This window comes from Pteronotus mesoamericanus, unplaced genomic scaffold (genome assembly GCF_021234165.1).
Source record: "Pteronotus mesoamericanus isolate MK-2021 breed Mesoamerican mustached bat unplaced genomic scaffold, CSHL_Meso_final scaffold_85, whole genome shotgun sequence".
Classification (NCBI taxonomy): Eukaryota; Metazoa; Chordata; class Mammalia; order Chiroptera; family Mormoopidae; genus Pteronotus; species Pteronotus mesoamericanus.
This window is the reverse complement of record NW_026555329.1, coordinates 59,919,742-59,942,562: the sequence shown is the minus strand read 5'-3', so window position 1 is coordinate 59,942,562 and position 22,821 is coordinate 59,919,742. Positions and strand designations below refer to the sequence as shown.

General features: G+C 36.3%; 1 protein-coding gene across 9 annotated transcripts in view; it reads left to right on the top strand.

The window, feature by feature from the left end:
- Nucleotides 1–22,821, top strand: part of CADPS2 (calcium dependent secretion activator 2) — a 561,256-nt gene that overhangs the window by 534,898 nt on the left and 3,537 nt on the right. For all 9 annotated transcript variants that reach the window (XM_054564129.1, XM_054564128.1, XM_054564130.1 and 6 more), the window contains 2 exons: nt 421–528; nt 18,922–19,026. In XM_054564129.1, coding sequence (XP_054420104.1) covers nt 421–528; nt 18,922–19,026 — 213 coding nt within the window. The remainder of the gene's footprint in view (nt 1–420; nt 529–18,921; nt 19,027–22,821) is intronic.

Sequence of the window (22,821 nt, the reverse complement as noted above, 5' to 3'; positions counted from 1 at the left end):
TGTTTTAATATATATGGCTAAACCTGCTAGAGACAATGGAAAGCAAATTGTGTTTGCAATTAGGAAATGATTGTTGCATGTGGGAATTTTTTGGAAAATTCATTCATGTACTGCTTGACATGTTGACCTTTCAAGATAGCTATTTTAAAAACAAAAAAGGATAATTCATATACAGCCACATATTTCTAATCATTTTAATAATGATGAATAATTATGACCTCAGGTTCTCAACATCAGTGATAAACTTTTATTTGCTTTAATTATGGAATTTACTGAAGGTCCTCATTGATTTGGGCTTGACCAAATTTTCCCTGTGCAATTTTTGAAATGACAGGTGAATGATTTTCCAGAGTTGTGATTAAATATGTTCACAGTCAGGATCTGATACGACTTTATCCCCATGCTTTTCCCTCACAACAGAAACCAGGGATGGACCTGGCAGACACCTACATCATGTTTGTTCGGCAAAACCAGGACATTCTTCGAGAAAAGGTCAATGAAGAAATGTATATAGAAAAGTTGTTTGATGTAAGTAACTACTCTGCAAGGCATGCTGGCATGATAGATACTGTGACGGAAAAAGTTGCATTTTGATGTGTTTGCAGAGCAGACTCTCCTTTTTTTGATCCTTTTTCTTCTATGCAGCTATTAGAGTTGATAGCTTTATTTCTTTGACTGCTGACAGAAGCCTTAATTGGCTTCTTTTTGTACGTGAAAACTGTCACTGTTAGAATGAGAGTCTGAGAAAGCTTCTAAGGTTAATTTTAACAAGCAAGATGATGACCAGTTTACAACTGTGTACAGCATCATTTCGCTTGCCTCTGCAGCATGCCATACACAATATCTGCCTGTAATGGATGTGGCCCCTCCTGTAAAAGTTTTTTAAGTAAAATAATCTTCTGTTAAACAAAGAAGCTGCAGTAAAGCCAAATATCTGCCACTCTGCTGTCATTGAACATTTTTATCTTGATTTACAGAACTGATGTATGCTAACATATATAATAGTGCAGGTTTGCCAGTATGCAAGTCTTCGTTCAGGCATAGCATCTCCTAGAAGTGGGGCATTCTGGTTTTGGATGCCATGATCATCATCTCATTCCCTGAGTATTTGTAAAGGAGGTGAAGAGAGCAGCCTGTTTCAGTAACAGTGCTGTCATTCATTTGTAGTGATTAATAGTCAGTTCAAAGGAAATGGTACTTTGCTTGTGACGTAACGGCGTAATTCACCACAAGGCGGATTCTGAACTGTGATGTTTGCTTTGAGCTGTATTTATTTATGTGCATCTCTGTATTTTAGAAATGCTTCTGTGGCAGTTTCATTTAATTATGCAAGTTACTACAAATGTTTTCATAACAACAATTCACGGGCTTCATGGTGACACTTCAGCTGTGACAGTTACAGAAGGTCCTGCTACGTCATCATCTCCACCATGGCCTGTCATGTGAGGGCTCTGTGTGTGTCAGACTAGGTGGTCAAAATGAGTCTTACCTTTCATAGTTTATCCTTCTAGCCTCTACCCAGGCTGTTTTACAATAAAAGTATCATCTGTTTTAATAAGCTAAGTGTTAATATGTGTGAAAAGAATGATTTCCTAAAAGCTTTGATGCCCTGCAGGGGTAGAAAAATTATCATCCATCCAGCTGGCTCTTTTACAAAACACTGAAACCATATTAGCAACTTCTGCTTCCGTTTGGTATTGCTTTGAATTTACAAACATATGTTTCACTTCTAATTTCTTACTTTTCTTGCTTACGTGGTAATTTTCAAAAATGTTGAACAGAAAAGGAACGTTGAATTGATGGTATTCCCATTATGTTTCTTTTTAGTATAGCTAAAGCACATATCCTTTAATGAAGGAAGAGTAGAGCCATTCTGGGAATAGGTCATTGTAGACAGGTGTGTGTGTGTGCACATGCACATGCACTTTCTTAACATCTTCAATTTTTCGTCTTGGTGACCTATTTATTGCAAAGCTTACTATTGTTCATAATGGAGGTAGAACTTTTTCTCTATAAATATATTTCCCACTTCAATTCCACTTTATTCACCAAATTTCATTTGAAAACTTTTGTGTGATAACAATAACAAATGAAGCGAACAATTGGGTGCAAGGAGGCCAACACTAAAATGATGTGCTAGTTTAATTGTCCTAGTTATATATACTTTCCTTTCAATGCCTAAGCACCTGATATGTCTATGGATTCACATCTGAAAGGAACCCTTAACAAGAAACCATTCTGTTTGGTCCTGAAGGTTTTGTCATTTAGCATATCCCCAATAGAACATTGGACTTGTTATACTTGTAAAATGGTTACAATGGCCTTAAACATTCTAATATTTTTAAGTTTTACATTTTTATTACTGTAATTAAAAATAAAAAGTAGACTAATTCTTTTGATATGTCATCAAGAATAACATGTATGAGGGGGTACTAAGAGCCCCTAATTAGCTAAGACTGAATTTGCCTCAATTACAGTTAATAAATGAGAGGTTATCAAGTATGTGTTGAAAGGTAATGTAGAATGTGTATCTTAAGCAACAGATCATTACTGAGAGGCATTATGTAATTATTGGAAATCCACTTGGCTGGAGCTTAAAATAATATTGTTAGGTGTCAAGAAACAGTTGAAAATAATGACCCTATAAATACTGTTAGCAACCTTAGTTTATTACAGATAAAAGATTGAAGAGAACAATTTTATTCAGGCATCGTGCAAACTTTTGCTATTCTAATTAAAGTACTTTCTGAGTACATAAGGAAATGAAGCCTTCCTAACTTAAGATGCAGAGAAAAATGTGCATGTGTGTGCATGCATGTGTACATACACTCACACATCACATCTTGAAACATTAAAACTAAAAGTATCTTTTGAAAATCAAAAAAGTTAATAATAAGACAAATATCAAGACATCCTACTTTACTCCATAAGTGGTTAAACTTACAAACTTTTACTTGAAACAAAAATAACTTCAAAAAAGTATAAATAAATTATGGCAGACCTATGCTGTTAGATATTTTGGTATATAAGCTATCTCCTGCTATTGGTTTCCAGTGGGTAGAGGCCAGGGGCATTGCTAAATATCTTCTAATGCATAAGACAGCCCTACAACCAAGAATTATTTGGCCAAATGTCAATACTACCAAGGAACTTCACAAACCACTTTGACACATTCAGTCAATCACAGTACCTTCTCCATACACAGCACAAATATTTTTTTGAGTTTCAATTGCGTTTTTATCTTTCTTGAAATAATAAAACACAACATGCTGAAGATGTTGGGTATTTTCTTGCATCTTCAGTATTAAAATGGCTGCACGAAAATTCACCAATTTTGGTAAGTTTTTTTTTTTAATGCACTCTGATATGACAGCTGGCACAATACAATTTAACAAAACTGTTTCAAATAAAGTTGAAGACACCTAAGCACTACTAGAGCCACCATGCAGAAAAAAAAGAGCATGAACTTTCTGGACACCCCAGTACATCCCTAATCTTTTCAAATTACCAGGAAAAGTAATGCTAGCCTTAGTTATCACCACTAACAGTCCTGAGATACCTCCATGTACATATGCTAGGTTCCTTACCTGTGTCATTTCTAACCTTGTAGGCTACATGCCATCACGCTCATTTCATCCTCATTTTCAGCTTCAGGAACCTCCCATTCAGAGAAGATAAATGACTTAAGTATTGAATCAGACTTTGAAATTGCATCTTTCTAGGTTCAAAGGCCATGCTGTCTCTAACGTAATTAATACTTACAAAATTTAAATGGTAAAGCAGTGTTGTAGAAGGGGGACTAGACCAGAAATCCAGAAACCTGAATTTCAGCTGCAGCTCTGCTATTAATCATCTGAGTGAGTTTTAAGAAGTTAATGTCACCTGGGTAAGACTCAGTACAGTTAGTACACATAAGCTGAAAAAGGTTGGCCTAGGACTCCAGATAGCTTATGAAATCCTTTCCGGATTTCAAACCACCTAAATTAAATTAGTCTCGTATTTGCATTGGCTAAAATTACCAGTTGGTCGCATGCCGAGTCTTACATAACAGAATAGGAATTCTTAAGTTTTTCTGTGATGACCAGGTGAACGAAGGGTGTCCCACAGAAGAAGCAATAGCAAGTTCAGTGGACAAGAAGGTAGAAAAGAGATTCTGCATTAAAGAATATCCATGCCATATGACATTCTATGTATCTACCACCGTAGTTCTGAACCCCAAATCTGAAAAAATTGTGAAACTCATATATTCTGTATTCATGCTAAATTTCCTGAGTGACCAAAGTATTTTAAACAGAGACTGTGCCTCTCTAGTAGTCATTAGTATACAGGCTGGGTTTAAAGTCTGCAGATTAAATTTCCTTTTTCAGTTTCAAAAAAATGCATCATATCTGGGTAAGAGAAATCTTGAAGTTTTCCTGTACTAGGAGATCATGTATTTGCCATAAGGTTTTTCTGCTTTGTAGGCCACCTCCCTTACCCCAGTGCCCCTTTTTTCCTCATATAAAATGTCATTGTCAGAGTCTTTTTAAATTTTTTATCATATCAACATCATCTACAACTTGTCTAATCCCAATATGAAAATATGACAGAGGTTTTCTAATTCTTAAATTCCATCCTTAACACCTATTATAGTGTTTCTTCCCACTCTCCCTGGTTTCAGGACACAGTGTCAGCCACAGGTGCCCGTGTGTCGGGAGAGATGCTGGTAATGTTCCTTGAGAGCTTTGGATCTCTGGTTGGAAAGTGGTGATACTATTTTACAAGACAAAATTGACATTTACGGTAATTGCTGCAAAAGTATGCTCTGTGGTCATTTCCCAGTGGCCAAGATTATTACCAAACTGAGGGTTTTACTAAAGTGCACCAAACCTGACCCTCTAAACCTTTGTACATTTATTAGTCTTTTCCCACCTTGAGTCCTTTTGAAACAATTTCGTTTTAGCTCTCATGTTGCTGAAGACTCATCAGGGTGCAGTATTTAATTGGCAAATCATGCAGATTAAAAACTCTCTTGTGTTATAAACTGATTAAATATTTAATTGTTAAGTTTCATCTCAACGGTATTTTTTAAAAAAATACTGTTACAATGTCTTGTATAATTAAAAATAATTCTTTAAATGATAGTTAATAGTTACATTCATCCAAATAGTGTTTTATACAGATTAATTTCTCAGGATTTTCCTTCAAAAGAATTCTTTTCAGTAAAGAACATTTAAATTAAGCATTTTAAGTAAAATTGACTTCAATTAAATAAGTGAGTTGAGTAGTCAATTACATAAGTGAGTTCAGGGGGGAAAAAATACTATTACAGTAAATGGGCTTCTCAAAAAAAAAATAATTTTGCACTTCTATGCTCTTGTTTATCTCTGGGCTCCCAAATAGGAAAGGCGGGAAGTGCTCAGAAATTTTTAGTTTATTGTTTCACACCAATACCCAAATTTTTAATTTGAGAATTTATTCATCCTCAGTAAGATTATTATTCTTAAGTTATTTAAAGATTCAGTTTATTGTCATGTGGATTTTCCAGGAATAGTTGTAGTCTACAGAGCATGAGTAAGAATGATTGCTGGATAAAACTTATTTTCTTTAATACCTTCAGTGGGTGTATTTCAAACTGACCATCTAATTTTTCAGTAATATTCTTTGAATGAATTTATCTGTGTATATAATTAGCCTCTTTATTAGGAAGACAGGCTGGATCTCATTAAGGTTAAAGACCTCGTTGCCTTCTTGTGTTTTGTAAATTCTATAATATTATAGATCTATTCCCTTATATTTGAATGTCGATTTAAAAATAGCAGTTTTCCTCTTTTCAATGATTTTTCACTCTGAAATGGCTGGGAAGTTTTTATATAGATGGAATAAATTAGTATATATTCCCGCTACAGAGTGTTTTCTTTTGGGTTTTGTCTCTATATAAAAAGAATTCAAATATGAAACTTTAACTGTGGGCCCATTATGTCCAATCATGATTTTCCTATCAGTACTCAAAGTTACACATTAATATCACTTGCATGTCGTATCATTTTTCTTTTCTAGCAATAGAAAGATGCATGATGTAAGTTCAAAGATGTACTTGAAGCTACCTGAGATCATTTATTTCTGAACTTGATATGTTGTGTACCCTGGCGCCTCATTGTGTACTCAAGATAGATAAAAAGTTTGACTTATCTGTTTGATATCTGTGTTCTAGGAACAGCATTCCTTTCATTTCACATCTCAGATGTTTTAACACTGTTGTTGAGATGCTTTAACACATTGTTTTGTTTTGTTTTTTTAAACTGTATATATCCCTGCTTTGTTTTACCTATAGAATTTGGACTCAACCTGCAGTGGTTTGACCTCTTTTAAAACAGCCTCACACTTGTGTGTATTGTCTTGTCTGCCTCAGTAAATGTCATACAGAGCTTGCTCCTTAGCTATTTTTTCGCCTCAAAAGTTTTTTTGCTTTTAAACCTCTGCTCTCAAGTTACAGCTGTCTGGTTCATTTCAGTTAATAATCCTTATTTTAATGTTAAGTTATTATTTGTAAGTGTAAGAATTTATTTAAAAAGGATCTGTTTTGATGTATGGTGTGCGCCAAAATAGCTTTAGCAAGCCCAGACGCAATGCGGAGCGGCCGGAGGCCCTCATTTGAATCTAAAGCTGTTGGTGAATTAAAACCTGAGAAACTTGAGATAAGCGTACCTAATTGCCTAAAAGAAACTCAGCAAGAAAATGCATTGTAGCTGGTTGATCTTATTTCTTTGATAACTCAAAAGAATCTTCAAGAACTACGTGGACTTCTTACTTATATTCTTGAAATGTGATCATGAAACACAATTGTCATTTGGCACATTCCCAGAAATACACATCTTTGCATGAGGCACCTGGACATATGTGGCAGGTCTGGTAGAATCAGCTAATTAACAACACAGGCTTAAACAGGCACCTCATCTGGCAGTGCAGTTAGTTGCCTGATGGTGCTCAGCAGGATTGGGTAGTGCTTTTTATTTTTCTATCCTAATGGTCTGCTGCCCACCTAATTTTGCCTTATTGTCAGTCACTACTTACCGCAGCTTGGGGCCCTCCCAGGAGGCTAAATTATTATCAAAGGATTAGGGAGATGTAGCCTTGCAGCTCTGACATTTCTGATTACTTGTCTATGCCAGAACACTAATTAGCTGTGACTAATTAAGAAAAATGTTCCTGCCATAGAAAACCATTTAAAAGAACTGAGAAGAAGAAAAGCAATTCAAAAGCTGAGCAGTGCTCAGATTTTCTGATGCTCTTTAGATTTCCGCCAAGCCTTAACTCACCTTTAATGGTGCTTAGGATTTAAAAAAAAAAAAAAATCTTGCATTTGAACTGATCTGAGCTTTCTCTCTGAATAGGAAAAAAATTATCGGTGATCACTTAAACTCCCTTAGAGATAGCAATGGTAAAATTGTCTCTGATGAATGGAAGATGGCAAAACTCTTATTTTCATGTAGATACTTTTTTGGAACACCAAATGCATTAGGTATGCACTCACATTCATTCCCCCAGTCAATAACAAAGACTTAATAGTCATTGAAGAAATTAGAATATTCTCTCTACTGATGTTATAAAAGATGGTTGAAATGCTTACACGAAAGAAATTGAGCATTTCAAAAGTTATTTAGTATTGATTTCAGTCCGCTGTCACATTTAAGATGGTCTGGAAATTCGCCTTCTCCAGGCAGGGCCCAGGGTTTCCTTGGTGACTGCGTGCTTGCACTGCAGCTGGCCGCAGAGACCCGATGGAAATACCCCAGCCTCCCCTGGGACCAGCATCAGTTGACCAGTGGGATATTTTCAAAGAACTGATAGCTACTACTCTCTTTCTCCTCAAACCTTACTTCATAAGCAAATGGCACATGGCTTTAAGGCCATTTTCTGTTGGGGCCTTTTGAAATTCCCATCAGCCACATCCCCTGCCCTGCAAGCCCACCCTTCAGCATCATCACCACCATTCACAAGTGGGCACCACAGCAGCGACCAGATTGTCACTATTGACTAAATCAACTAAAAAAGAAAATCTGTGTAAGGAAGTGGCTGCTGTGGTAAAACTATTATTCAATGCGTTTGTCAAATGCATTGAAAGGAAACTGTAAAAGAACAATTTCCAAAATATTTATAAACACCTAAACTTGAGACAGAGCTCTCAGTTTCTTGATCTCAGCTCTACCCCAGATAAGCGACCATCTAAATGTTGCCGTCTTAATCTGGGCAAAATATTTTGTTTGCGATAAAGAAAGTTCTAACCCCTACCTCACCTAAGTTCTTCATGCTGTTTTGTAAACCCATTTCCCCTTTTCTGCTCCGTAAAGAACAAAGAGCAGGTAGCTAGCACCCTCTGGGGAATCATCTTTCCTCCATATGAAGACTGTTGTTGAGCCACCTGTCATACTTGTCTACTCCGGGACAAATAATCCCCATTTGTTTAACTTCTCTTCATAGGCCCCCTTTCTAACCCTTTAATCATCCTTGTGGCTGTTCTTTGAAATTTCTCAGTGTTCTCTGTCATGTGTAGGGTTTAGAGTCAGGAATAGGATGCAGGATTTGAATATGGCTGAGCAAGATTCTTTCCAGCCATCTCACTTTTCTGATACTCTTTAGATTTATGCATTCAAATACATAACTGTCCCATACTGTTATGAATGGGACATTCTCATGAATGTCTACCTCATGAATGTGGTTCCATGTATTGTCTACAACCCTTTGTGTTGACTTTCCCCTCAGTTACTGCCTACCTTATACATTTACAATGGCTATGATTATTAATGTAGAACATTCTTTCAGTTGATGTTTTGAATGCATAAGGTCTAGGAAACAAATCTAATTCACCATTAAATTATCATGTGTCAGAATGGTGGCGGATGTTGAGATTAAAAGGTTAGGCATTGGTTTTGTCCCACATAGTTGGATATCATTGTGACAATGACACAGTAGGTTCTAATTAGAATAGAAAATTGAAACTCCTCTTATTAATCATTTACTCATCCAACCAGCACTTATTGGACATTTTCTAAAGAGCACATACTGTGCTTGAAGCTGAGGAAACAGTATGAAACAAGATAGACAAAGTCCCTGCCCTAATGGAGCTTACATTCTTATGACCAGATGGGTCTTTTCAAAACGTTGTTGATTTCTACATTAAAATATTTCATCTAGAAAGTAGGTGAACAGATTTTTTTCAAATGGTTGTTCTACGGAGAACTAAAATTCAGTGCCCTTTCAAAACAGATAATAGTGATTACCTATGAAATGTGTTTCTTAGCTTATTTCTCTCCATTGCAAGTAGATGGTTGGAAACTTGCCAAAAGTTAGAGCCAACACAAAATTTGTACCTAGCTCCAATGTTTGTAATATCAGGTGCCAGGACTGCGAGATAAGGGCATACCCTCCCCTCTCTACCCTTCATGGGTTCTTTGCTCAAAAGCCAGGCACACACCAGCTCCCAGAAGAGATATAATGTTCTCTTCTCTCAGACTGGAGTCAACAGTGCCACCACAATGACATTTTTCTGCCCATTTTACGGAACAGTTCATAAGCCCACATGTATGGAAGGCATCCAGGACATCTTAGTTAAAGGAAAACGTGCAGAGGGGGCACAGCCAGCCATGCCTCAGATATGCCCCAGAGCCTCAGATAACCCCCAGGAACAGCTACCACTATGCTGAGCCCCTGCTGGAGAGGCAGCTCCCAGCCTGTGTGACACACTCTGGAGGTCAGGCCAAGAGCTGAGCACACCAGCCTCAGAGCCTGCGGTCTCACCGTATTGCTGTGTGACAGTATACAGGTGGCGACACTCCTGTGGACATACACAAGGGGGGGATTGCTGTGCAGTACGTCCTCCTTTATACCGTCACCTTTATTTTTTCAGGTTTTAAAACTTTTTATTTATTTTAAAAATCGTGCATCCCAATAATTAAAATCACTTTTAAAAAAGCAAATGGCCCTTTGATTAAACTGCATTTTTCAGCCTGCAGGACACGTTGGGCCAGCTTGGTTTTCACTCTAGATCTCACTGTCCTTCCACCCAGCTTCCTTCGCCAACATGCAAGTTCTCTTCCTTCCCTGCCCGCCAGGCAGGGGGATGGGAGAGGCAGGTGTGACCACGTTGTCAGCAGTTCTCCGATGGAAAAAGGGGCAACACAGTCATTTAAACTGACCCAACGTCTTTGCATCTTACAAAGTTAAACAGCTAAAAGCAGTAAAGTAAGAAGGCAATGCTTGTGGAAGATACAGTGCATATTGGCACTGCGGGCCTCCTTACAATTCACCTGCTTGCTTCTCCCGTTTGATCATTTCTTTGGAAGGCAGTGGATAGTTCTCCTGTGTTTTATGTCTCCTTCAGTTTTGACTTATCGAATGTTTCAGTCTCGGTCACGTCAGCTTTGTCAGACTTGGTCGCAGAGGAGTCGGAGTGCGGCGCGCAGACAAGGAGTCCGATCTGCTCAGTGACTGCCGCCGAGCAGACTGTCACCTTTAAGGCTCTGTTTTCATCCTGTGTTCAATTTCTTTAGACAAATTCCCTTGTTTACTTTTTAGTGATTTCCACAATTTTAACATCTATTACATTACTTTTCTATAAATGAAACATTCTTTAAGCCAACAATTATTCTGGCTCTGATATTCTTCTATCCTTTTACTGTTGAAAAGCTGCCCTGTCACTATTATATATGTAACACTTTATATTTCCAAATATTGAAGAGCATTCAGTCCTTCAACAAATATGTGATGCGTGCTATGTGCCTGACGTTCTGCTAAGGGCTGGAGGTATCAATAAAAATAAGATTTGTTACTGCCTTGTGAATACTCAGAGCCCATTGAGGCTAACATATAGCACTTTGTGCAATGTTTAGAGACACCGGCACAGACTCTAGGAGCAGAAAATTCAGGAGCACCTAATTCTACCTGGTAAGAGATAGTATTGGCTTCATAGCAGTAATAATGGTGAACTGAGTCTTACAGGTCAGCGTGGATCTGGCCAGGGAAATGTGCTTGGGCATAAAAGTCAAGATAGAGGGACAGGCCCAGAAACCGCAGATCTAGAGAAGCCCAGCATCTAGCAGAGCAGCAGGTGGTTCAGTGTGTGGAAACGGTTCCCGAGGGAGTGCACTGAGTTGGAGACAGAGAGGTAGCTACTTCCTCCAGTCCTCACACTGTCCTAGAAAACTAATTTAGGAATGATTGTTCCCCATTTTCTATGAGACTGAAGCAGAAAGACCTACTAATAGTTAATTCTCAGACCTAGGTTTTATCTCAAAACAAACAGGTGCCATTCAGTCGCAGTTCCTGGAGCCTGCTTTATTTTTACCCAGATAGCCCACATGATTGAATTAAATGCAGTACCGACCAAAATTTTATCTGTGGTCTTCAAAATGAGTCATTTGACCATAGGAAAAAGTCATAGTGCCCAAATGCACTATTCACAGACTACGCCTGTGCCCCAAACTGGTACATACACAAGTAGTAACTGGACTGACCCTTGAGTTCATTTTAGTTCAAAGTTTCATTAAACTAGTGTGCATCCTATCATTTGATAACAATTGATTATCTGAAATGTTCACTTTATAATCACTATAGTCTTTTTAGCATCAGGAAAAGAAGCACAGAATAAATGTACAGAGAGAGGTACTTCCTTGTTTGATAATGGATACTAAAGAACAGTATTGATTTTAATCCTCTGTGTAGTGTGGAGAAAGGTAGGCTAGTGTGATAACATTACTTTCAGGACATTTTGGAATAAAGGAAGTTCGGATTAAAGACATGTGTTGGGTGGAAAAGAGCTTGTGTGAATCCCAAATTATGGAATTTACCCTGTTCTGTAACTTCTGTTTTGTAACTGAAAAAGATCTAATTCATGTGGAAATATCTTGGTTATTACATTGAGACGTTTTTTAAATGGAAAGTATGAAAGAAAAAGTATTGAACTTCAAGCGTAGGAAAGTTTTTCAGCATTTAGCAAGCATTTATTAGGCATCTACTCTATGCCAAACCTCCTATGGTAGCTCCTTTTACATTTTCCCTTCTTAACAGACATCATAATGTTCATGAACTCTGCTTTACAGCCTTCCTGGTAGAGTTTTAAAAATGTACATCACCCTGAATATGAGGTTATTTGACAAGGCAGAAAAAAATGTCTCAAATACTTCTCTGTTCTGTGTTTTCAAAAGAGTAGAAGAAGGCTATAAATATAGATCAAGTTCCTGTTATGAATGAACCAAGGACCTTTGTCTACATTGCCTTGTTTTATTACAGTAAAAAAAAATCCTTTCTGGTATTTGGAAGCATTTGTGTGTATAGACCTTTAAAATGTCTTCAGGGGGCCTGTGGGGAGTGCCTCGCACCAGAGCCATTTGGTTGGTTGTCCTAACAGGGAGTATGGTTCTTGAAAGAATTTTTTTACATCACACATTACATTATTGGGTTTGCAAATATCTTTGGAAATATGGATTGCATTTACTTGCAAGAAAACGTAGTGGACTCCTTTGAAATGATACCTATCTGTTATTTCACAGTCCTGTTAGGATGACTAACAGGAACCACCAGGAATGATAAAGTTGTTTTCTTAGTTGTCTGCTAGAAGCATCAAACTACCCTTTAAAAAATCAGAGATTTTATTGACAGAACAGACTGTCTTCTAGAACATATGGAATAACCTAGAAGTGATGAGCACAGACTCTGGACTTTAGATAGAAGATAAAAACCTTAAGCCTGCCACCCATACTTGTTATATAAACATGGATAAATTGCTTAAACTCAGTTTTGTACCTATAAGGTCAGTTTCCATGTGCAAAATGGGGATGATAATAGCCATCCATCAAAATTGTTGTAAGAATTAAATGAATTTTTTTAATGAGACAAATGCCATATACTACTTTATTTATTTTCCCCCTTTAGGCATAAGCTTCTGATAGAATTAAATGAATTTTTAACTGATGCACTTGAACTACCCATAGACGATTAAGAAAAATATATCAGATGCCTTTATAATCAGAATTCATAAAGATAATAGTAATAAGAATATCTTACAGTTCTCCATAAATTTTATTCATTCCTCATTACACTTTAACTTTTATATCTCAGTACTTCATTAAAAAGCCAAAATGAGTGAGTTGAAAACAAACAAAATAACAGGTGATAGAAAGTTCTAGAACTCAAGAATTGGAACACTTGCATTTTTTGGAAGAATAAAGCTATATTTAAGCCACATATGAAAAGAAAAAGTATGGCAAGTTGGATTTTTTCTTTAGTTCCTTTTTACAAGAGTCATAAGCTATATTATTTGTAATCACACCCTATGCCCTGACAATCAAATATAACCTCCTAGCATTCCTGGAGATTATCCAAAGCTGCTTATGTTAAAGCTAGATTCATTCAATCTATCCTTCATATCACAGACAAAAAAACTGAGGCATAGAGAAAGTGAATGGCGGGCCCAGTCAAGCCAAGAGTGGCAAGAAGGGGAGCCACACTGCGGCCCTCGGCCCCATGTTGACATTGTCCTCTGCTGTGTTGACAGCCCGCCGTCTGCCGTCTGCTGCGGGAGACGCCGTGTCTGTCCTCCTTCCATGACCGGCTCTGGCCTCGCTGGGAATGTTGCGAAGCTTAGGTTAGGCGAGCACTTCCTGTAGTTTTAACCACAATAAACTGATTTCAGTTTTCCTTAAATATAATAACCCTTACTCCTATTCCAAGCAAATAAAAAATCACACTTAAAACTCAAAATGCTGTGTTTTAAGGTCTGTTCTGTGAAACTAAATATCATTTTAGTGGGATGCCTTGAACAGAAGGAGCAAATGTCAGTATTATTGTATCAAATTTACCATTAATACAACACTTGCATTTTAATGTTTAAATGGAGAGTGGCCAAAAATTTAGTTATACTGAGTAGATGAACTGTTGACAAAAGGAACACCCAGTGTTCAATGAAGCATTTCTATTTACTTTTTAATATACTGGTAAAAGTGTCAGACATTAATGTTTCTAAGTATTTTGTTGCTCTTTAAAGCTACCAAATGATCCTAAAGGATGATATACATTTATCAAACTTAAAAAACCTTCAACATTTCAAAAATATGATGTTTTTTAAATTCTATTCAACTTAGCATTAAAAAGGTACGTATTTTCTAAGGTGACATTTTCTAGATTGTATTTCAACACAGTGGCTCAGTTCTTATAAAATAGACAGATACTCTTGAAATAAATGAAGAGATATATACATACAGGGGAAATGTAGCTGTTCCATATCTTAGTGCACTAAAAAGTGTTGCTGCTTTTTTTTTCCCTGTTGTTCACCTATTGAGACGAGCATAGCTGGAAAAGAGTGAAAATATATTATCTAGCTGTACCAATTCATAATCAATAAAAAGCTAAACATTTAAGCAGAAAATATGTCACAGATTTGTTCCCTAGCAAAGCTACTATTTTTACCTTGCCACCATCATCAGAAGCCACATTCTGACAGAAATCATTTGCTTGAAGCAGCCGCAAAATATAAGCCCTATGTGGTCTTGTGATTCAGATTTAGGAATATCAGCCACAGAGGGTCTAAGGGCATTGTGCATTAGTATGTATTGAGACCTCATTCCAGGTGGCAAGCAGCTGGACTTTTTAAAAATAAGACTTCCAAAATAAATGTGAAGTGCTTGTTTCCAGGCAATACGCATTATGTTTAATTGAATCATCCTCAAAATGTTATAAATTAGCAAAAAGGAACTGTGCATATTTAATATATTTGTTTTGTATTTCCATTAGTTAACAGAATAATGAAATTCCTTAACTACTTCTCTTTAACTTGCATGAAGAAAGCACGGTATGTTGCTAAATCTCTTTTCACCAGCGCTGCAGAGAAACAACTTTAATCCTTGTTAGAAAATTGCGGAGTCTGGGGCTGACAAAGAGCTCATGCTTGTTCCATTGTTAGTGCTCCCCGGCCCCAAGAGCAGAGCCCTTTACAGCTGCAAGGATCCCGCCCGGCTCAGCTGCACTATTTAGGAGAGGAGGTTTGTCAATTTCTATTGACAATGGAGAGAGTTTTTCAGTGCCTGTAGCAGTGCTGACACAGTTGGGGATCAATGCCAGCCATTCAGACTGCACCCTGTTTCATTGCTTTGGTTTGTTAATTCAAGACTAAAGGTCCGCTGAGGGGGTTCAGGGTGTTTAAGAAAGCTGATGAACTGCAAGCGTTTATAGCCCTGGTGTGGCAATTTCCATAGTCAGTGGCAACTCCTGGCACGGAGGGAGCTGTGTCCTTGTTGACCCTCTTGTTATTAAAAATGCACAAGTGCTGCGCTTCTCAATATTTCACCACTCTTTCATTGTCAATACCACCTTCTGAGCCCTTCAGCTTGTTGCTTGCTCTAAAGATCTTCTTAGATTGGGTTTGAAAACTTCACCTTAAACACTAGATTAGACTGATGTCCTGTTTTCCGTGCTCCTGTTGATTTGTTGAACCTTCCCAGGGCTGGAAAGCAAGTAGCAGCTTGATGGGGAGACGCGCTGCTAATATGATTTACCAGTCTACAGTCATGCACAATAAGTGTGAATAAATACAGGGGTCTCACAGAGTCAACCCAAGCCTTTCCTTTCCTTTTATTTTTGCTTTAAAAGAGATATCTCACGAAAATGAAGTGAGTAATACATGCCCTTACAGGAGTTGAATGAACCACAAAAAGAAAAAAAAAAACTATTTTTTGTTAAAGTGGTAGGCTGCTGTCATGGATTGGTGTAGGAAAGAAAACGTAGACTATGCATTTACTGCTTTATTCCAAAGCAGAGAATAAACCAATAATGCCACACCCTTGACCCCAGTGCAAGCCACAGCGCCCCTTCCTTGTGAGCCCCTGAAGAGAAAAGTGAATAGTCAACTAAGTTATTTTATAAAATTAACTTTAACAAAATGAAAGGACGTTTTCTAACATTCAGACCTTACTGCACCTTCATCCTTTTCAAGTGTATTTGTTCCCTTTGTTTTGGGAGGTTGGTTTGGTTTGGTGGGGGGTGGGGGTGGACAGGGACGAGGAGACTGAAGCTAAGCTATCTTTCACTTTTTCTCTCAAGATGAGAAAATGGGGCTTACCCATACTTCAAAGCACCCAGAACAGAAATATATCAATCCCAGCTCCAGGAATAGGGAAGTGCCAAAGATTTGCTTGGTGGTTTTGTTTGTCTGCTTGTTTGTTTGGGGGCGGGTGGGGGGGGTTTGGGGCTGGGGGAGGCGGGAGTGTGTGTGTGTGTGTGTGTGTGTGTGTGTGTGTGTGTGTGTGTGTGTGTGTGTGTGATTATATACCAAAAAGAAGCAGTTCCAGTGGGGGGTAGTTTTGTTAGCTTATTCTTAGTAGCATAAACTCTGAGTTAAGCTACTGCTTTCTCTTCATTTGCTTGATTTAGCTGGAGTTCTTCAAAAGTCTATAACATGGGAACCAAAAACTGCATTTTTATCAGATACAATAATTAGTATTAGAGTTTTCCCTATAGAGTAATTTGTTTGCCTTGAAAGTAAAATGATAGTGAAGTAGCTTACACAATAGATCTCTTCTTCCTCTATTATTTTTAGTTACCTTTGGATGATTTTATTTCAAAATCATTTTTCTCCAAAATTTTGGCATTCTGAATTAACAAAATTATCACATTAATGATAAATTTATGTGTTGCATTAGATGTCTCTTTGATTACCACTTAATCATAAGCATTATCCATCTATAATAAAAACTGAAGTTCAATTAATTTTAAATTATATAAGGATTTTTAAAGATAAACATATGGAGTAATTTTAAGAAAGTATTTTCATTTCCTTCAAATTAATACACTTTATCATTTTTATAGTAACTTTACAGCTAGACAGGTTAACTAGTATGTTATGCTAGACTTCATACAATTTATCATATTTTGTCCCCTGCAACAAAAAAGAAAAATGTATTGTCCCCTGCAAAAGACTGTAATGTAAGAGTCAGCACCATCGTGGCTGTATTTTAGCGTTCAGGCTATGTGGAGGGTAGTATAGGAGCGAGGGTCTTCTTCCAGTGTGCTCACATTCAGTATCACCAGTACCTGCGAATGTTTACGGGTGTTAAAATAGAACTCAAGAAGTTGAGGCTATATATAATTTGAAATGAAGTATAGAATTTAAATAACATCAGAAATAAAGTGATTATAAAAGATTTGGAGATTTAATATGTCAGCTGAAGTACTGAATTCATTAGCAGTTCTTTTTTTTTTTTAGAGTTTAGGAATTTATCTCATTTTATAAAACTTATTTCTGATACTTTTACATGTCCTAAAAATTATGAATGTAATCATTAGGAAAGTACAGAACTGGAGACATATATAACATTTTTTAAAAGTCATCATCTCTCTTACCTTTTTAAAAATTTTTCATTGTTGTTCAATTACAGTTGTCCCCATTTCCCCCTTCAGTCTCCCCTGTCCTACCCACCCCCCACATCCCACCTTCAGAGCTGCCTCCCTCGTTGTCTCTGTCCATGGGTCCTTCATCTCATCTTTTTAAAACTTGAAATGTTCATTCATCTACTTGATATCATAGTATGTAGTAAATCAGTTGTTCATTTTTACCTAGATTATCTCATTTTATATATGTATGCTCAGTGTACTAACAAATTAATAGAAATAAGCCTGGTGAATATGAAATCAATTCATTTTTAATCTATGCTTAAAATGCAATTTCTCTTACTAAATTTTATTAGAACAATGTTAATACAAGTTCTGATGAATTGCAGACTTATTTGTATCCCTTAAGATTTCTCTTTGAAGTTAAATTTACTGTCTTATTATGTGAAGAAAAATATTTAAGATTTTTTATGTTCAAATACCCCAAAACATATACATACACATGTCCTCTGTAGTGTCACTATGTGTATACCAACATGGCAGAAAATAAATTTCTTCTCTTTCAAAAGCCCTCGTCATTTCCTAAGTGCTGAGTGGACTTGGAGATTTCTCAAGGTGATCGGAATGAGTAGCATGATTGTTCTTGCCTAAATCGAGGTCTGGCACATAGTAGTCATTGACTCTCTTAAAACATCACCACTAATGGCAGATTGCCTTTTTTTGAAAATGGGAACAAAATTCCTCCTTTTGCTATACTCACAGACATTATGTATGAAGAGGAAATTACATTAAAGAAGAGTTTCAGTTTTCCCCTGGAGAGTTGTAATAAACAGGGGGAAATGAACCATCCAAAAACACTTGCAAAATGAAACAGATCCTTTTCTTTCATAATTTGGTCAACTAACATCTGTTGTTTGTGATTCTTCTAAGACACAAGGACCACCCCGATGATGTTCCTGCCTAAGATATCAAATTTTTATTTTAGCATGTTTTAAAAGATCTTGACAAATACTTAACAATTGATAGTAGATGCATGTGTGATTGAGGCTATGCATATTTTTGCCACTGCTCCTTTTAAAATGTTATTTCTAGCCATCAACTATATGTGTTATGGCATAACACATCTACTCTTAGATTTTTATGTAACATTCAGGCTGATGGCAAATTTTCCTTTGAAAATAACTTACCTGTTTTTTCCTGCTGTTTGGAAGTCTATTCAGTCCCATAACATGTATTTAGTGCCCATTGTTACCTACAAATTACAAAGCAAGCCACTAGGCAGCAAGTGCAGAAACACTGTTTCCCGTGAATATGTTACAGCTGAAAGACTGTAATGTTAATTCATGGAAAGAACACACTAGTCAATTTAGCAGATTTTTTAGCAAAACATGCAATTCTGTTAACAGGAAATTATAGCATTATTGACTTAAAGTGCTGATCTGTGGTCATTTCAGAGTGTTGCTTTACCCCCTCATTACCGAATCTGTTAAATGAATACTGCAGAGGTTTTGGTTTTTTTTTTCTTTTTTCTTCTTCTCCCCTCTGCCCCATCCCTCTTTCCAGCAATGGTACAGCAATTCCATGAAAGTCATCTGTGTATGGTTGGCTGATAGATTAGACCTTCAGCTTCATATTTATCAACTGAAGACGCTCATCAAGATTGTGAAGGTAAACAAAATGCATTTACATGTGAATTGCCCAGCAAGCAATAGAGTAATGGCAAGATGCTGACATAAAAAATTTGTATTTGACATAACTGAGTAGATGTAAGTACTTTTTAAACATCACTTTTAGCAATGATGTGCTGCTATTTATTCCCATTTCCAGTTAGATTACTAAATAAATATAAATTTATCTTTTTTTGCTCTAATAAATAAAAAGTATTTTATGAAGTAATCACATTTTAAGATAACGTACATAAAGCCCTTAACATATTTACCTGAATTTTTTAAGTATAGAAATATTTTCTCATAATACATTTTCTCCATATTTACTAGGATCATATATCATTATTTAGGCTTTTGAATTGTATTTGTCATACGATAAGGAGCGTCTCCATTATTTTGTTGTATCTTGATACAAAAGTAATACATTGTCACTGCCCTAATTCTTTGGAAGCATGGCGCCTTCCCATGTGTAAGAGATAAGCAGTTCCCATGCTGAGACCATCCAAAACTAACAGATGTCATATCAGTTCAGCAGGGCCATTTTAATTTCTGCTCTTAAAGAGAAAAGGTAATAACATGCATGTTATATTTAGCGAGTAGAGGCTTTAAAATAATATATTTATTCAACGTGATTTTTCACACTATAAATTCTAGTGGGAACACAAAATTTACCCCAAGTATAACTTTTTCTTAAAATTGAGACAAATCCTACCTGATGGCTAAAAACAAAACTCTAAGCTACCGAGAATCAGCTGTTCCTTTAAACATATGACCTGTGCTTCCGTTTTAATACCATTTATCAAATTGATACACATACATACTATATACATACCCCACATAGTGTGTGTGTGTGTGTATATATATAATATGCACATACATATAAACACACATATAGATATGCATATATAATTATTATAGATGCCTATATTGTGTGTGTATATACGCACATATATTTATGTACATGTGTATATGCATGCACACACACACACATATATACACATTGATTCTCAAAGTTTCATTTCTGACCTAGTATTATCAACATCACCTGGGAACTTGTTAGACGTGCTGACGAGTTGTCTGACCTCAGACGTACCGAATCAGAAACAGAGTGGGGTCTAGCAATCTGTCTATTAACAAGTCCTCCAGATGATTCTGATAGTTATTAAAGTTTAAGAACCACTATTATATCATTAAAGGAAGTTTTTGCCACATTAAAATATTTTCTGTCATTCTCTTAGTTTCTGCAGTCTAATTAGAATTCAAATTTTTTTGTGCCATAGACACACAGGTTATCACAGATTTGAAAGACCCACGAATAGGAAAGTTCTGTTCCAAAGTAAGAAGCTGGCAAATCTGGAAAATAGAGCCAGATATATAATGGCACAGAAATAGAACTCATGATTAGTCATAAGTAACAAATAAAATGATAGAGCCACCCACTAATTTTAAATGCCGTCAAACACATTAATAATATTTCAATGCACAGAACACCTTTGATCCAGAACACTTGTTACGAGGTGTTACTTACTTTACAAAGAAACTGAAGCACTCTTAAGATGTGTTCATGTTTGTCTTAATTTCTTTATTGTTTCTTTCTTGTTTCCATAAATGTGACTTGGACAGCTTTCAAAGGAAGTTTGTCTTTCATAAAAGAGAATCAGGATAATCTGTGTTTACCTTAGAAAAAGTATGTATATGTTAAGGTTGCTGTCTATGTTGTTGATTAGCTGGTTCCCCTTCTAATCAGCCATATTTTCCAGCTGCTGTCTACTGTGTTCAGGATGTCAGAAATTAGATATTCAACCTACTGGTAATAGTTGATAGATTAAGCTCTTTAGTTTTAGAATAAAACTCTTCATTTCTTTATTATCCCATTATTCATTTATTTGAAAATTATTCCTTTTTTCATATCCACACATCATTACAGTTAAGAATCAACCATCAGTGAATATTTTAGCAGAAAATCACAATTTTTAATTTCATGATTTTTATGGTGGTGCTTCCCTTGTACTCTAAGTCAGTCAATTTATCTTAATTTTAATATAGTCTTCATTGTGGCTACCAATAGTCAAGACCAATAAGTATGAAATTATTATTATTTCATGAATATGTTTGACTTTCCATGTTTTATTTTTTACAATTAGGCTCAGCCAGTGCTTTCTTGGACTGACATTATTTAATCAAGTCATAGGGCTTTATTTAATAATTTAAAATAATTATTTTTGCAATATAAAATCAGGATGAGTTAATAGTTTAGTTTTCTAATTTTTTCTACTTTGAATACAAACAGACTTTAACCAGTTTCATACATAGAGTCATCATTCTTCAAACCTATATGGTTATGTTTACGAGAATCATTTTCCAATGAATTTAAAGAGCTGTTAAATAGCACATGTATAGGATTGTGAAGGCCTCTGACTAGGCTTTCTTCCATCCGAATCACTTAGACATGGCCTCCCTGTCGCACCAGAGCGGTGCATCCTGCCAAGGAGCCAAGCTGCTTTCCCCTGACCGTTTTGTCCTTACTACTCACAAGCATTGTCATTCTTCTATGCCCGTGGAGAACAAGACACCATCTAGATTTTCGTGATAGCCAACTTTGTCCCATAAAGATACTTAAATTCTAGTAAGATTTTCACAGGATAGCCCTGGCCAGGTACCTCAGCTGGTTCCAGCATCATCCTGATATGCCAAGGTTGATAGTTTGATCCCCAGTCAGGGCACATACAAGAATGGAACAATAACTTGATCTCTCTCTCTCTCTCTCTCCCCCCCCACCCTTTCCTCTCTCTAAAATCAATAAATTCTTTAAAAATATTTTTAAAATATTTATGATAAGAAACTATGTGTGAAGTTTTAACATCAGAATGATTTACTGAGAAAGGGAAAAAATAGAACCCTCAAATAATCAAAATGATGGATTTGTATTCTCCCTAGTGGCTATATGGCATTGAAAAGCAGTTAACATAAATCACCTGAGTCTTTTACTAGGAGAAAAGAAGACAGTAAGCAGCACCCTGTGTCAGACACTTACCTTAACTCAGAGCCAAGCAGGCCTTCACTGGCAGCCACGGAGGATGTCCAAGCGCCTAACATTTTATGAACTCTAAAAAGACAGAAAGTGAGATTGCAAGGGGGCCTGCTCCTAGCTGCGTATTGCTTGCTAATAAAATAAGAAACTGGAGTCTTAATTAAATATAAATTAGAAATCCTTCTGGACTTCATGTCCATAATACAAATCTGTCCTGTCAACATATTGATAATTAAGCTAAGTCGAAGGAAAGTCATTCCAATAAAATAAAAAAATAGGACTCACAAACTAGGTGTATAACTATTAGTGGAGCAATAATGCTTTATATCAGATAGGTCATCTGTAGATGAATATTTTGTGCACTTGATATATTTTTAATCTATTATTTATTGGCTTGAACAGATATCTCTATGGTTATAGTACCATGTATATCTTTTAGCAGATTCTCTAGATAAAACTTGCCTTTCAGAGTTATTTCATGGGTTTTATGGTAATAAAAACTACCATAAATTTTGATATAATATTACCATAGTAATAATAAGGCTACTATCTTAGAGAATATGAAGGTGGTGGGTTGCATGTGTTTTAAAACAAAATAGAATCTATTTTCATAGATTCTTTTCTTAGATATCTATGATATCATAGACATCTAAGATATCATAGATATCTAGAATATCTGCAGGTATATTCCTATAGATTGTAATTTTGATTATTTAAGAAGAAAACCACTCTACACCTAAATTTTACTTGCTGCTGAGATACTTA